This window comes from Vitis riparia, chromosome 6, assembly GCF_004353265.1.
Source record: "Vitis riparia cultivar Riparia Gloire de Montpellier isolate 1030 chromosome 6, EGFV_Vit.rip_1.0, whole genome shotgun sequence".
Classification (NCBI taxonomy): Eukaryota; Viridiplantae; Streptophyta; class Magnoliopsida; order Vitales; family Vitaceae; genus Vitis; species Vitis riparia.
In genome coordinates, this window is record NC_048436.1 from 16,058,484 (window position 1) to 16,075,066 (window position 16,583).

The 16,583-nt window shown below is 33.7% G+C and overlaps 2 protein-coding genes across 2 annotated transcripts; both read right to left on the reverse strand.

Moving 5' to 3' along the window:
- Positions 1–1,074: 1,074 nt before the first annotated feature.
- On the reverse strand, positions 1,075–3,603 carry LOC117916063 (transcription factor DIVARICATA-like). Its single transcript, XM_034831874.1, has 2 exons — positions 2,212–3,603; positions 1,075–1,856 (listed from the first exon to the last, which is right to left on the reverse strand). The coding sequence occupies exons 1-2, from the start codon at positions 2,634–2,636 to the stop codon at positions 1,361–1,363; spliced, it is 921 nt and encodes a 306-aa protein (XP_034687765.1). The 5' UTR covers positions 2,637–3,603; the 3' UTR covers positions 1,075–1,360.
- A 9,363-nt stretch (positions 3,604–12,966) lies between these two features.
- Positions 12,967–16,280, reverse strand: LOC117915743 (laccase-4-like). The gene is made up of 6 exons (XM_034831420.1): positions 16,155–16,280; positions 15,127–15,278; positions 14,786–15,030; positions 14,551–14,679; positions 13,546–14,466; positions 12,967–13,451 (listed from the first exon to the last, which is right to left on the reverse strand). The coding sequence occupies exons 1-6, from the start codon at positions 16,239–16,241 to the stop codon at positions 13,321–13,323; spliced, it is 1,665 nt and encodes a 554-aa protein (XP_034687311.1). The 5' UTR covers positions 16,242–16,280; the 3' UTR covers positions 12,967–13,320.
- Between the last annotated feature and the right edge of the window lie 303 nt (positions 16,281–16,583).

A 16,583-nucleotide genomic window follows, 5' to 3' on the forward strand; every position in this document is an offset into this window, starting at 1 on the left:
ATAAAAGAAAAGCAAAGAAAACTTTTTTGATATTTCATTCGGCTGTTGCTACCGTACACCTACAATTACAAAACAATGATGCTTTCATGGACTCACAAAGCGATAGCGTGCTTCTGCAACAGTTCCACCAGCTCCCCTGTGTGGTTAACAACATCTTAAACAAAAAGAAAACATAAATCACATAGATAATTTGTCGTGAATCTTACTTTGTTCCAATCCTCTTAGTTTAATCATTAATTAATTCATTCACATACGAGGGATCTTCTTCTTTGTCAAAAGGATCTCTTGCAAAAGATCCTGTAACCAAGAAAGCTTATCAAAGGGGCAAAAGGGAAAGGTACTGAAGCATATGATACTTCACATAGTGGAATGTAGACTCATCCTCGACTAAGCCTTCTAGGTCAAGCCTAGTCAATTAGGCCATTTTGGATGTGTGAGTAATGGATACAAGGTCAAAAAAACAAAGAAACGTCACAATTACATACCTAGGAATTCAGAGGAAAGTGCTCTATGACTCCATCTCTCTGAAGTTAGCATCCAATGCTTAGGCCTAATCTGCAGAAACTGGGTCTAAGTGAATTTTAACTTCTGTTATTGTTTTCAGCAGTGCTTTTTTCGTGTCCCACCTCATAGTTATGGATGAAGTACAGAAAGTAGAAGGAGTAACAGTTTGAGAACAAGCAAAGCTCAAAGGGGCATATGCATTTTTGAGATCAAATATGAAAGGGGTCATGTTTCACGAGTGGCGTGCTAACAAGCTTATTGCCAGCTATTTAAGTAAAGCCCCTGCCCCGAAAAATGCTAAGCTTTCAACTCATTATTGAAGATGCTTAGCTCACTCATTGTTGCATTTCCGTCCTCCACGTGAACTTGGAATCTCAATATGCGTGCATCACTTTCTGCCATCCTAATCTTCATGGTGGAGGAAACTTTTCCTAAGGTGTGAAACTATGTAGTCTACTATGTTGTCCCAAAGCCATTTCTGGAATTCTAACAACAACAATGCCCATATGTAAATTCCCTTTGGATAAACCTCAACAGTCCCACCTTAGCCATGTATAATATGGTATCTGATCCGGGGGAGAAAGTCTCAAGAACTCCATTGAAGCTGCAGAATCTTAAATACAAGGAAAATCCAAGTATGAGAACCTTCCTATTTGGTTTCACATTTCATGATTTTGAGATCTCAAGAAGAAACATAATCCCGTCACCCTCAAAGTTCAAATACTATGGACTAGCAAAAGTCTCGAATAACATATTCACATAAAACGGGGAAAAAAAACACAAACACAGCTATTCTAGTGAACTGAAAAGAAGATGTGGCATTCTAAGCCATGTTGAATTCAAAACAACTGCTACCTCATCCATGAGGAAAGTGCGGGGTGGATTGCATCTGAAAAACCATACTTTGAGGTCCAATGTAGGATTCATTAAAGGCTCTATGCAGATTTTGGCCCTGCATTTTAAGCCCATATGAGTTCATTCCATAAGGAGAGGACATGAAAATATTTCCATGCGTCGGATTGAATGCCATGGGTGCTCCACTATTTGGTTGACTCCATTGAAAAGTTGTTCTATTCATGGGAGCAGAATTGGGCTGCTTGGGAACCCCAATGGACTGATCTGGCGAAGGAGGTCTTTTATTTTCTGGTGAAGGTGTTCGAGTGTCGGTGAGATTGACTGTTGTTATGTCATGGATGCTGGCTCTTCTCTTATCTTTCCCTCCTGAAAGCTGCCTGATAAAGTACTTTTGAGCATGACTAGCCACTTGAGTTGGCGTTCTGGAGATAACGAAATTGCGCGAGATATTTCTCCAGTCCCCTTTGCCATATTTTTTAAGGCCCAACAGAAACAGCCTGAAGCAAATAGTTGAAAACCCAAGTCAAAAAACCAGCAGAAAGGCTAAATTAAAGCATGAAAAACTAGAGAATCTCCTAACAAACAGAAAGGAAATCATCACAACAAAGCTCTAGCAGCAGGCACATTTATAACACAAGCTCCTAACAAAACCAAAGGTGGATTGATTTGAAGAACCATCCCAGATACCCTTATCCATAAACTACATGGAAAACAATTCCCTTTTGGATCAAAACATCCTCTACAAATGAAAATCCTAGTTCAGGCACAAATTTTTGGTTTATTCAAAATAATTCCAACAGTCGCAGACAGTAAAATTAAGAAAGCAAATGAATTATAATCGAAAAAGCTTACTTATGCTCCTCTTCTGTCCATGGAACCCCTTTCTTCCTTTCCTGATCAGTTGGCCTGGTGGATGAAGGTCTCTTTCCACCAAGTCCATAGGGCTGCTTCAACCCTTCATATCCATGATTGGTAGTCCACTCCAATGTGAAAGGAGAGGTGCTATAACCAGGAATTGGGACCAGCCCAGCTTCTATTTTCCCAACATCAAGCTCCAGTTCTTTGTACTGCTTGAAAACATCTCCAACAGTCTTTCCTGGGATCATGGCAGCCACCTTCTGCCATCGATCCGGTGTGTCCCTATCGTAGACTGCAAGAGCATTCTCAAACGTCTTGTTCTCTTCTGGAGTCCATCTTGGGCTCTTGCTCTCTTCTAGGAGGCAATTGGAGTTGGAAAGATAGGATGCTGGGGAGAGAATTTCCATTTCCCACTTCATTGCATGGAATTGAGAGAGGAAACTACAAAAGCATACCAAATTCACAACTTTCTCTTATCCCTTTCCTCTGCTATTTTTCTTATGGAAGATTTTGCTGGATTTGGGAATGATGAAAACAGAGAAAATACAGAGAACCCAGATGGGAAATGGAGAGGTGGAGGGTTTACAAGGACAAAACCAGCGTTAAATTGAGAAGCATTTGTAAGGAATCAGAATACCTTTTTTCACACAGGCATAGGCCTGAGGAATCTAGAAAAGACCCACCTTCCAAAATCTTTGAAATAAAAAAGAAAAAAGAAAAAAATCACCCCAACAAAAAAATAAAAATAAAAATGTAAAACAAAATCCCACTGCTCCAAGACAGAACCCTAGTAACCCAACTGAGATCTGAACTTTCCAGGAAAACAGAGTCCAAGAAAATGGAACAGAAACCTTCCAGAATTTTCACAACTGAGAAGCAACACTTGAGTATGCAACTGCCGACGTCTTCAAATCCCAATTAGGAAAAGAGAAAAAAGGAGCAGAGAATTCAAGAATACCTGAAGAGCTCAAGCAATCCAAAAAGGCCGAAAATGGAAAGCCCAAGTGAGAAAACAGGGGAAAGTCTGAATTCTGAGAAATTGTGGCAGTGAAAAAAAGTGGGAAAGATCTGTTCTTTCCTTCCTTTTCCTTGCGCCCTCAGCAACAAAGAAAAGAAAAGAAAAAGTATCCACTGAATAGCCAACAAAATAAAAAAGATAAGTCGAAAAGAAAGTGAGGGCTCAAGGAATGAATCTCCAATTTGAATACCAAATTCAAAAAAAAAAAAAAAAGAAAAAAAAATCCCCCCAAAAAAAGGAAAAAAAAAAACAGAGCAGAAACAGAGTTGAGAAAGAAAAAAAGATAAATAGAGAAACAGAGCAGAAACAGAGAAAGAGGTTGAAGGTGGTGGGTTGTGATTGGTGGGTATGGTGTTTGTGGATACTGCAACTTATTAAAAAGTTAGCTTCTTATTATAATACTAGGCACACTCTGTTCTCTCTCTATCTCTCTCTATCTATCCATCTATAATTTTAAAAATAACTACAAACAATAAAATAGGAATAAAAAAACCAACACTATTAAATGAATTTCATTATTATTTTTTTTGGTTTTGAATTATGGAAAGCAGGGGACGGCAGCTGATGATGAATGATAGAAGCTCAACTGTGCAGCACTACTGAGGTGGGTCCCATCATTTATCTGGACCGTTGGATGGGGTGTTTTAAAACACTATCATATGGGGTCTTTAATGACCGATGATCAGAGAATGATCATTTTTTATTTTTTTGACCAGTAGCCGCCAAAGTAACGGTCCAGATCAATGGTAAATCCCATTTTGCAACTTGCCGTGGTGGGCCCACCGCACGGTTACAGAGCTCCCATTGGGCAGTCTCCCACATAATTGCACGCGTCGTAATCCGACGCGGTACTGTCCTTTATAAAAAGCCTGGTTCTGCACACATGTTGGAATTCGATTGGAAAAGATCAGCTGCCGATGGTGTAGTCCAACACGCTAGGAACCAATAATTACTCAACACCAATTACACAGCTCCACGTAAGGGGTTCAGGCTCTTTGTTCAGTGAGACCAGCCGTAGATAATTGCAGCCCTCTCGCCAGCCAACCACCGCCTCTCACATCTCTCCTCTTTCCTTTTTTACAATGTTGGTTAGTGGAATTGAGTTGGAGAATAATTCCACACTCACCCTCTTCTTAGCGCGTGGGATACACTCTCCAGCGGATAACCACTTCTAGTTTTCGATTTTTTTTCTTTTTTCTTTTTTTTAAAAAAAAGAATATTCTCTTTTAGGCTGTCCCATATTCCCCATTTTGGGAAATCCCATTCTGAAACTGTTTTTCAAAAAGCAATTCTAAAAATTTTTTATCTGACACTCACCTAGAATTTGAGGCTTATTTGGATTCATACCTTAAAAAATCAATAAATTTTAGGTGAAAATTTTAAAAAATCAAATTTTTTATCCCAAACTATTTTTTAATAATCATAGTGCAGCTCCCCTAAAATTTTCTATTTAGTGGATGAATGAAAAAAAATAAGATATCATTTTTAAAATAATAATATTTTTATTTAAAAATATTTTTAGTAAAAATATTTGATTTGGAAGTGTTTTTAAACTCTAAAATATTATAAGTAATTTTTTAAAATTACAATGATAAAAATATTATCTAAATTTTCCAATATTTTTAATAAATAGTTGTTGGATAAAAATACTTCTAAAATATTTTCGAATGGAATCTAAATGCTGATAAGTGATAACAACAGGAACATAACTTTTTCCAAGACCCAAAAGTCCAAACTAAAATCAAACAGACAGAGCCGGGTTATTTTCCACTGGCCGTGGAGCGTGGCCACCACGCGCCGCCGTATTTGGGGGAGGCAACCACCCCTCTCAGAACCCAAAAAACAGCCAAAAAGACGGTCCCCCAGGGTGATGTGACCAACTGCTCCACTGCATTTGTCACTGTCCCTTCTCGCCATTTTCTTTCTCTCTCCCATTGGAAATCTACACGTCTAGGGCTCCCCGCAACCGCCCACCTCAATCGCCACTCGCCCCCTCCCCCCCTCCCCCTTTAATTCTCATTTTTATTTGTTTCTTGCTTTTTCACCCTACCCTAGTCCTGGAAAATATGCGATTCGCAAGGGCATTTGGGGTATTTCCTCAGAGTGAATTTGGACTGACCCCCTATTTAATGCTTTTTACCTTTTCACCCTACCTCGCTTCTAGAAAACATACGCTTCAGAAGGGCATTTTGGGTATCTGTGATACTGAAGTCGGGCTCACATGGGCAGTCTCAACTAAAGTCACCCATGGAGCCCATCCTCTTTGCGTAGAGTTAGCCTTTTGTGGGCCTGTATTTGGTCTCTTTCTATTATAGGTAAAGTACCTTCCCTAGTCTCTAACACTCTTTCCATTATTATTATTTTTTATTTTTTATACTATACCAAAGTCAGGACACGTGGCACCTTAAGATTCAACCAACCAAAATTGATTAAATTAATTTGATTTTCAATACATTATATTCGGATTTGAGAATTTTAAAAATCGATCTTATCCATTCAATTACCACTAATTGGCATGTGCTTTTAATTTGAAAAAAAAATTGAAATCAAGATAAATTTGTTTTGGAAGACTGGAAATCAATTTATTTGGTAATAAAAACAAATACACTCATTTCAAAAATGTCTTTATTCTCAAATTCAATTGTGTGAATTTATATAAAATATTTGTTCACTAATATTATAATATTTTCTAAAATGACCAATTTTCAGAAAGTGCTTTTAAAAATATTTATTTTTATATTTTTCAACGACAAAATACAATTCAAAAAATAGAAAAAGGAAAATTTAAAATAAAAATTCCGTAGACCATTCATTTCCGACCTTTTTCATGCAAGTCAACGCCGTGAATGGGAATCCACACATCCAACGGTCCTCCCGAAACCATCCACCGTCTAGACAGCGTGTGGGCCTAACGGGATGGGCTTGGACAGCTATGAGGCCCGGCCCAAGCAGAGAAGCTTTGGATCACATATAACATGTTGCAATGTTGAATGGGAGGGCCACCAATCCTCTTTATTGAGGCCGCCTCGACTCTCGCACCCCTATTCAATGGGACAACGTGTCCATTAATTGGCTCAATTTGCAACCTAAATTACCAATTTGCCCCTTCTCTATTCAACATTTTCCATATCACAGCTATCCTTTATGGGGATGTTTTTAAAATAAATAAACATAATAGAGTAAGGCTTCAGCTCGATGAAAGACAAATGCACATGTGGGAGTTATTTATTTATTTATTTATTATTTTTAAAATAATTATATTTGAAAAATCAGCCTTATAATTTTGAATGTCCTCTCTGGCTCTTGAGTTTGTTGGAGCGGCATGTTTGGCAGAATATTATTATATTTTTGTAATTAGTTGTTTAAATGCGTTTTTCGTCTTTTTTTGACCTTTGCATAATTTATAAATATAAAACTATTTTTTAATACAAATTTTAGTTGAATGTTGACGTAGAATTGAGAAACCATTGAGAATCAACTATGATAATAAAACTGTAGAATTGTATTCTAAGAACAACCGAAGTTCGTCAAAGTTCAAACACATTAACATCAAGTTCTTGATTATGAAAGAAAGAGTTCAAAGTCTTCAAGTATCGATTGAACACATAAGTACAAACTCCATGATTGCGGATCCACTCACTAAGAGTTTGCCACCTAAAGTATATCATGAGCATGTCATACATATGGGTGTTGTACACATTGATGATGTGCTAGTATAGTGGAAGTTTGTATTTAGATTTTGTATTTGTTTTCTTGATGTGATATTATGTTATGTTATCTGTATAGACTTTGTTTTTAAAAGACTATTGTGTTTGAATACTCTGAATTAAAATGATGACTTTCAGAAGTAGTTTAGTATCAAGTGTTGAAAGTGGAATTTGATTATTTTTAGTCATAAAGTAAGACCAATTGGAAATAGACATATTAAAGATCACATTCTATGTAATTTCCATGCTACACATCCATACTTGATCCATGTTGCTAATTTTTGTTAATGTTGTGATCATTGATGGGTCTAGTTAAATTATGATTAACGAAGGCTGCTTTAATCCTATGTTAACATAATTAGTAGATCGGATTGTTTAAGGATATTAAGATAGAACAGCAAGATGAGCTCAATAAAGTACTATCATGAACATTGTTTTGTAATATATGTGGTCCAAGTGCGAGATTGTTAAGATATGGACTCACATATCTAACAATAATTCATGACTAAGCTATTCACCTCTTGTATTTGTTTTCTGTTCATTCAAAAGTATGGGCCACCTATCTGTAGAGCCCAAACGTCATCACGAACCTTAGATGATGGGTCTAAGACTCGTGAGACCCAATAGCCTAATGGGTATGGTCCATAAGGTAGGAGGGTATAAAAGGTTAAGGGTCTATTCATTTTGTAATATCACATCTTTGAATAGAACATAACCCTAATCTCTCCCGCTTCCCATTGCCAGAGAGAATCCAGTGATGATGGTTCCCCTCCTCAACCTTAGAAAATCCATACATCTTCAACCAAAATTCAAAAATGGATTCGGGTATTTTCCATGTGAATAAATGCATGTTCTAAATGAATTGATAAATATATCCTGCATATGTTTTTGTGATAATGAAGATCAAAGATAAATAACAAGAATAACTTTTAAATAAAATTTAAGTCATATTTGATAGCTAAAAATGAGGATTAAGAATAAACATTTAATTTATTTTTTCATTTATTTTCGTATTTGGATAATTGAAATGACGATAAGAATGAAATCATGAATAATTTCAAAGGAAATGAAATCCTATTTATAATCGAATATTTAGATTTCTTAGAACAACTTATTTTTAAAAAACATCTTTTAAACATTTAAAAAAAAAAAGTGGAGAAGTTATTTTTAAAAACAATTTTTTATTTTGATTTTGTAAAAAGAAAATTGTAAATTCAATTTAAATAATACAAATAAATTTAATTCAAGTATTATTAAACATAAAATAATTTTGTAATTATAAATAAATTAAAATTTTAAATAGTTTTTAATAAAATATGAATAGTAATATTATAATAAAATCATAAATTATATTTTTTTATAAATATTATAAAAATATGAATATTAACATCTTATAAACGTATAATTGATTTATTTTGTTAAAAATAATTAATAATTACTAATATTATTTTTAAAAATCATTAAACTTATGACTTTGTTCTTAAAAATCATTTACCAACCAAACAAAAATAATTTTATTTTTAAATCATAAGCCCGAAGAGTCTTTTATTCTTTAGCTAAAAAAAAAAAATAAAAAAAAATGAAACATTTCAAAGACGTTTTTCTTTTCTTAAATGAAAATAAAAATTATTTAAACTGAGATTTAAAAAAATAAAAATAAAATATTAGTTTAAATTTTAAGAATGAATATTGTTAATTTATTTCTTTTTTTTTTTTCTCACTCTCGTTTCTGTTATTAGTTAACATTGAAATATAAATAAATAATTTATTTTAATCTTGCATCATTATATGCATCAAAATATAATAATTAAAATCACCAAATTCATTATCAAGGAGAAATAGGAATATAAAGAAAATTTTGATTTTGATTCCTTATTTCTATGTACCAAACATGTCATAAGTTCTTTTAAAATTATCAAAACTTATGAAAACCTTTATGCTATATTTGGTTTCAGGAAATTTGAGGAAAAGTGTGAGAGAATGATAATATAGAAAAATACATGAAAGGTAAAAAAGTGAAGAAAAATAAAAAAAATAAATTTAAAATTATAAGACATAAGATGCTATCAACTTTCTTAAAAACAATTACTGTTAAGAAAGATATATATTCTAACTTTATAATGCATTTATTCAAACGCATACTTTATAATACATTCACTCAAATATCCACGACATTCGAATATAAAAGAGTTAATGGACACGATTAACCTCCTATTTGCCAATAAAACTTAATAAATTATTTTTATATACTATTTCAAACTCATTTAACTTGTTTTAACCTTTTATATAAATATTTTAAAAATATATAAAATTTTTATTAATCTTAATTATATTTGATTTTTTTTATGATATTTTAACATTTTTTTTTATTTCTTCGATACTCATTTAGGAATTAAATATAACATTAATTTAATGCATTAAGGGGATTTGGTTTTTATTTATCAAATTTAATCGTAACGCAAAAAAATAAATGAAATCGATATTTTAAGGATAAGGATTTAAGGTAGTACGACCAAAATATTTCTCGGAAAGAAACAAACAAAGCCTTTGTTTTTAATGCACTGCGCATGTCATTCTTCAAAGGTCAAGATTTTTTTTATGTAATTAATTAAAGTGAAAAAATTTTATTTAAAAGCCCTAAGTGACATAGAAATTTATAAGGGCGTGTTATTTATTAACTTTAAGATAAAAGTTCTATAATTGGTGATTGTACTTAAGACTTAAAAGGATAGGTGGATCAATGATTTAGGATATTGGTTATTTAAGAACATGTCTCAATGTTTCCAACGTGTGATCCCACATCGGGAATTTAAAGTTTTAAAAAGACATTTAAATATAGATATGATAGAGGACTATTATTTAATTTATTTGAATAATATTTTTTCTAAGTTGAAAACACACCTAAGAGGAGAGAGAGAAAAAAAATTAAAATTAAAAAAAAACGGAAGTAGGTATGTAGAGAGGTCAAAGTTAAATAAGTTTAAGTTATATTGAAAACTATTATTATAAATAAATTTTTAATTTAGACATAAAAAAATTTAGAAATTTTTATATCATATCTCATAGGTAATTAGTGAAACAAAATGTTTTTTATGTTTAAGTTTTTAAATAAGTTAGAATCTTATTCATTGTGTAATTCAAAAACAGTTTTCTCTTTTTAAAAAATAGAAAATTGTTTTTAAAAATTTAAACTGTTATTCACTTAAAAGAATTTTACAAAATAAAAAATAAAATAGATAAAAAATTTTAGATAATAAGAAGAAGTTGTTTTTATTAATTTTTAAGAACAAAAGAAAAATATGGACTCGATTATTTATATTTTCCAAAACTAATTTTAAGTAAAGAATTAAAAATAAATTTTAGAAAATACTATCAAACCCTATGGTTAAAAATAATTAAAATTTGTTTTTAAGAATGGTTGATTTGTTTGTTACTGTTTTCCATGCAAGGATTCTGTCGTGGAAAAAAAAAAACAAATTGAAATCAAATTTCAAATTAGCCCCATTGTTTTCTTTGTCTTTTTCTATATATAAACGTAGAAGAAGGTGGGCAATGGCCATTAACGGTATTTCTTGGATGGGTGTATTGACTCTTGGTGCATCTAAGGGGCTAGGAGTGGAGGTGGTGTTGTTGGGAATGATGGTGACTGCACATTAATCATAAAAAAATATTAAAAAAATAAAAAAATAAAAAATTAGAAGCATGAAAGCTAATAGTAGAAAGGGGAGTGGCACTACCACCGATTTATTTCCATTAAAGGAAAGATTCCTTTAATTTGGTTCTTTCTTTATCAAAAGGTCAAAAAGTCAGGCAATTGTTTGATTATGATTTGCGGGCACTCCGATAAGCGTGTGCATCAACTCATGTGCGGGCGTGCATTTTCTCATTACATGTCGTCACCCACAAAAATAAATACCACTTTTTTTATTAAAAAAATATTTTTTTTATTATTTTTACATAAATGGGCGAGATTCTCCTCCTCTTCCAGCTATCATGTCTAATAAAAAAACAAAAAAAAATGCCACGTAAAAAGAGGAAAAAGGGTCATGATTGGCTCCATTTTATTAGTATTTTTGGTTGTTAAAAATTTAAAATAAATTTTTGGAGATTTGTTTGACTTATTATTGGTAAATAATTAATTTTAAAAGTAGAAATAAATATGTAATGTTAAAAGGACAAAATTTATCATTGGATTAGTAAAATGGAGATTGACTTTGATTTAATTATTTAAGATTAAAATTAGGGAACACAATCATGAGTTGCTAATAAGTTCATTTTTAGCCCCTTTTTAAGTTGAATTATACATTCCTTAGTGAGGATCATGATATGTGATTATATTTATTTTTAAAAAAAAAATTATTTGTTTAATAATGATTATACTAAAATGAGGATACAGGGTTTATATTTTTTTTTATATTAACATTTAAGGCATCATTAAGCTAGCATTTAGCCCTAATAGAAAAGGGAAATTTTACAATATGGGGTTTTAATATCAAACATTATTAGGGGTATAATTCAGATGAGTTGACCCATCCAACTTAAACCTAACCCGATATTTAGATTTGAACAATCATTTTCAATATTTGGGTTGGACTTAAAGTTAGATTTTTTCAACTTAAACTCAATTTAGGTTAAACTTGAATTATGTTTTTTCAACATGAGCTCAATTTAAGTTAGACTTGGGTTAAAGTTTCGATAACTGTGTTTAACCCAACCCGATTTAATGTTTTTATAATATTTATAATGCATTTTATCATATTTAATAATGTTTATTTTATTTTTCTAGTTTTAAGAAAAAATATTAAATTATATTATATCATATGTTTTTCATTATTTTTAGAAAATATATAAATTTATGTTTATTCTTTTGTTGTTATTTTGAAAATTTGTCTTATTTATTATTTAAATTTTCATATAAATACATTGAAATAATATTATAAATAGATTTTGAATTATACAATCCGACCAACCCCAATTTAACTTGAATAACCCGAGTTTAGAAAAATGAGATTGGGTTATGCTTGAGTTGAGTTGAGTATCTTAGTTTAAAGTTGAGGTTGATTATTTCTTAATTTGAGTTAGGCTCCAACTAATCATCAACTAGACCAACCAGTTCAAGTTGTAGCCTTAATAATCATGGAATTTTTTAAAATTCTTCTTTTTTTAGACTTTTTTTTTTCCTTTTCAACTCCTAGAAAAAAAAAAAGGAATATTCTTTGTGAAATTTGAGATAAATAGAACATAAATTTTCAAAATGTTGACTTGCTGCAAATTGGCCATATTCTCTGCAACTTGAATATTGGTTGATTCATTTGGGCCCAGCCCTGAACTTTGGGCCTAAAAAGGCACAAGTTGCTACTAGATTAGGAGAAAATGTACCCATTTGGCCATTTATAGATGCGAAACGTTTTTTTTTAAGAAAACGTTTTTTTGTTTATGTTACACTTTCTAAAAGAATTGTCAAATAAACTCTCAATATATTACCATAAAACACTTTTAAGTAGCAAATGTTGAGAGGGCTTTTGATAAAACTTAATATTAATTATTTAATGATTGAAGTTTAAATTATTCTTTTAAGTTGTTGAATTAAAACTTATTAAGTATTACTTAAGTTTTACTTTAAGTATAAGGTTATTTGATAAAATTAATTTATTTTTTTTAAATTATCAAATTAACATATTTATTCTCATTGGTTTTTATTAATATTTACCTTTATTACTCTTTAATTATAAACTTGTTTATTAAATATTTATATTAAAAATATTGCAAACATATAAAATACTACAAAATATTTACGGTAAAAATTAAGTCATAAATATGGAGTTATAGACATACAAAATAATTACTAAATGTGGATAAATAAAATAAAAGAGATTTATAATTAATAATAAGTTAATCATTTTAATTTAATATTTAATATTTAATATTATGGTATTAAGTTATCTTAACGAATATGCTTAATCTATTTAATGAATTAAATAAATTATCAAGTAAATAAATTCTTCACCAAAGTTGGAGAAGCACTTCAAAAGAGAATGGCCCATTATTTTTCCTACACCCAATTTACACCAAGGCAAAAATTTCAGCTAAAACTTGTGCTCATACACTGCGAAATAACCACAATTTAAGTTCAATACATTGGAATTTTAATGGGCATTATATGCATAATTACATGTCCCCAAACGTACATGATACCAGCCCATGAAAAGAGCAACACTGTATAAACTAAAAAGAAGCTTGGTCTGTTTTATCCAACCCTGAGCAGAGCTTGGCTTGCTCAAAAATAAACTCTCTTTATTATCTAGATTTGTCTTTCTTTCTTTCTTTCTATTCTCTTTTTTCCTCTGATGTTAAGCTTCTTGTTTTGAAGTCTTTGTATTAGCATTTGGGAAGGTCACTTGGAGGTGGTAGAACTGATTCATTGGGGCCTTTTCCATTGTCAACCACAAAGGCCATTTTCAGACCCCATGTTGTGTGGACTTCCAAATGGCAGTGCATGAACCAGACCCCTACAAAACACAAAGTGAATCAAGTTTAGGCATGTGAATTAAGCTATAAACTTGTATGAAAGTTCAGTGATAATCAGGCTTTTTCGGGATTTACCTGGGTTATCTGCTCTGAATCTGATGGCAGTCCATCCACCAGAGGGGACTCCAACTGTGTTCCTCTCAACAGGGTCAACCAGGTTGAATTTTTTTGGGTCCTTCTTTGGGTTATAGTTCCCTAAACCACTTCCAATGACGAAGAAATTGAAGCCATGGAGATGGACTGGATGTCTTTCGGGCGCTATCATACCGGTGTCTTGTAGGACTAACTGAACGGTAGAGTTGTATGCCAGTCTATAAAGCCTTGTCCCATTCATGGTCTGGAAGTTTGTAGGCTGTGTGCCTGTATAGTTGAATGCAATTGGGGGGTTTCCAGGGAAATCATCAGTGAAAACTCCCTTCATTTTGAAGTAATGGGCTTGAAGAAGAGCAGTAGTGGGCATTACAAAAGTGACATTGTTGATATTAGCCACCACTTTGCTGCCATTAACGCAAGTAGCACAGGGGTTAATCCCAAGTCCAACAGTGAACAGAAGGGAGTGATCGATGGCCAATGGAACTCTGGCTGGGTACTTTTTCGAGTTCAGGCTTCTGAGGGAATCTGTGAACTTTGTGGCTACTGAGGTGGCGTTTTGGGGAGGTGGGTTGGTGATAGTAGTCGGAGTACTGGAAAGGGGGCCGGAGTATTGAACGGTGGCTGTTGCAGTCATGTTGTCGACTGCAATGGGGGAATCCATGAAAGAAGACGCTGTAACCAAGTAATTTCCAACACCGAGTCCTGCTGTTAGGAGTACATTGGTGGTCTGCCCCGGAGCGATGAGGATGGTGTCAGTTGAAAAGGGTTTAGTGTAAGTGGCGTCGACCTCAACCACAGTCAGATGATGGCCTGCAATCTTAAAGAAGAGCTCTTCATTCAGCGCAGCGTTGATGATTCTCAGCATGTATGTCTTGCCTGGCTCTACTGGCAGTGTAAACCCACCTGGACAAAAACCCGAAAACAAGAACAATCAATCCAACTCTGCAAAAAAAGTAGCGTAATTTCATGTTTGTGATGTGCTTGTACCCTGTAAGGAGCAGCTTGAGAATGGCCCAGGATGGCCATTAATGGTGTGAGCATCAGACACATTTGGGGCCAGGCCAGACTTCATAGCTTCATTGATCACTGCTTCCACATCTGATTTCCACCATTCACCTGCAAAGAATTCAACCAAAGGTTGCTTAATTCCTTCAGATGAAAAATGACCAAACATGAGACTTGGATCATCATTTTTCATGCTTATGAACTTGAATATTCTCACCCAAAATAACAACAGCTTCCTTATGGGGAGTGGGAAATGGATAAGGAACACCAAGCTTGGGCAAGATGACGAGGGCGCCATGGACGGTAGCCCTGAGCCAGAGGATGTGTGCATGCCATAGAAGTGTTCCCCTTTGGCCTGTAATGGTGAAATTGTATATATAGCTTTGCCCCGGCTGAATCGGACACTGTGTTATATATGCCGGCCCATCCGCCCAACCTGTCCTAAGCTGCCTGATCCCATGCCTGCACACCAAAATTTAAGTACCCCCTCAAAAAACCTCCATTCTAACAATGGGGTATGCTGAAAATGGGGCCAATTCGCAAAAGTGCTGAACTCACCAGTGAATGCTGACATTATACTTGACATGGTTCACAACCTTGATCAGCACTGTATCATCCTCCCTAGCATAAATGGTAGGCCCAGGGAAGTTCCCATTCACAGTGACTATAGGTTTACTTGAACATAACCTTGTGGCCTTTCTCAAAACCACCTGCATTCATTGCAAGAAATCCAACTTCATATTTTCTTTTCATTATTTAACTCCAACCACTTTCTTAATAAAAACCCACAAAAATTGTATCCCACAATGACTTCAAGATTAAGCAAGAATGATGGTAATAGTAGATGGTTTTTAGTTTTCAATATGAAAGCTGTTGTTGTCTTGGAGAAGATTTTCAGTTGGGCAGTCACCATATACATCCGAAGACTCCATCATATAATATATCTGCACTTTTCTTGCCAAGTACAGCAAGCACAACCGCAAGGACAAAGCAGAAGCAGCAAAAATGGAGAAAGCGACGCGTGCATGCATGGCCCAACAATTTGGGATTCCAGCTATTGGAAGAAATTAATAAGCTGATAGCAACCATTTACCAAAATTATATGTATGGAAGGCCAACTGACTTCCACTAGGGAAATTTTCTAGCTGAAACCAATCAACTAAGTAGTCTGGTTACTTCTCCCAAATGCTTCTTCTGAGTCTATGAAAAGCAATCCTAATAAGGATTTCAAAAAAGGCAAATCATTCTTCTAGTAGAAGTAACTGAGTAGCAGCTGCAGCATGCCAACTTCAGAGCCAGAAACCAGGTTTTTTCTATCCTAAGAATGCAGCCCAGAACTAGCTTTTGGAACCTGAAAGGTTGAAAAAAAACTCAATGCAGAAATCATATACAAGGAATTTTTTTGGTCATGAACGGCTCCTAATAGTCTGCAGATCTGGTTCTAGCTGCTGTGCAGGCCTTAAGGCCATGTTTCCTGTATCGGTTTATCAATAAAATGATGAATGAAGCTGTTCTCTTATACTGCAACTTCAACAAATATTAGCTAGCAACAAGGGACTAATGATCAAGAAAAATGTTGTACTTACATTGAACTTGTAGTGACGAGTCCGGCAATCGACTAAAATCGGAAACAGAGAAGCCACCAGAAGCAAGACCCGAATCCACTGCGCCATCTCTCTGTGTCTCCGTCCCAGAAAATCTGGTCTAGGCACTTCTTTTCTGTGTACTGAGGTATGACGGACCAAGTCAAGCTTAAATAAACAACAGGGGTCTCTGCTGCCATGTCGTTGTAATTGGTTAGGTGGTGGAATTGAAGGATACTTGAGAGGCAAGATCTACGTATAAAATCGAAAGCAAAACTCCTGGGTTATCTTGTATATTACATAAAGTAGTATCTATCAACCGAAGCCCGTTCAACCCACTTTCAATTTACTAGCCCCATTTCAGACCAGGGTTGGTCCAACCGTACCAGTTAAAGCTACAACGAACCCGAGCTAACATGACCAACACAGTGG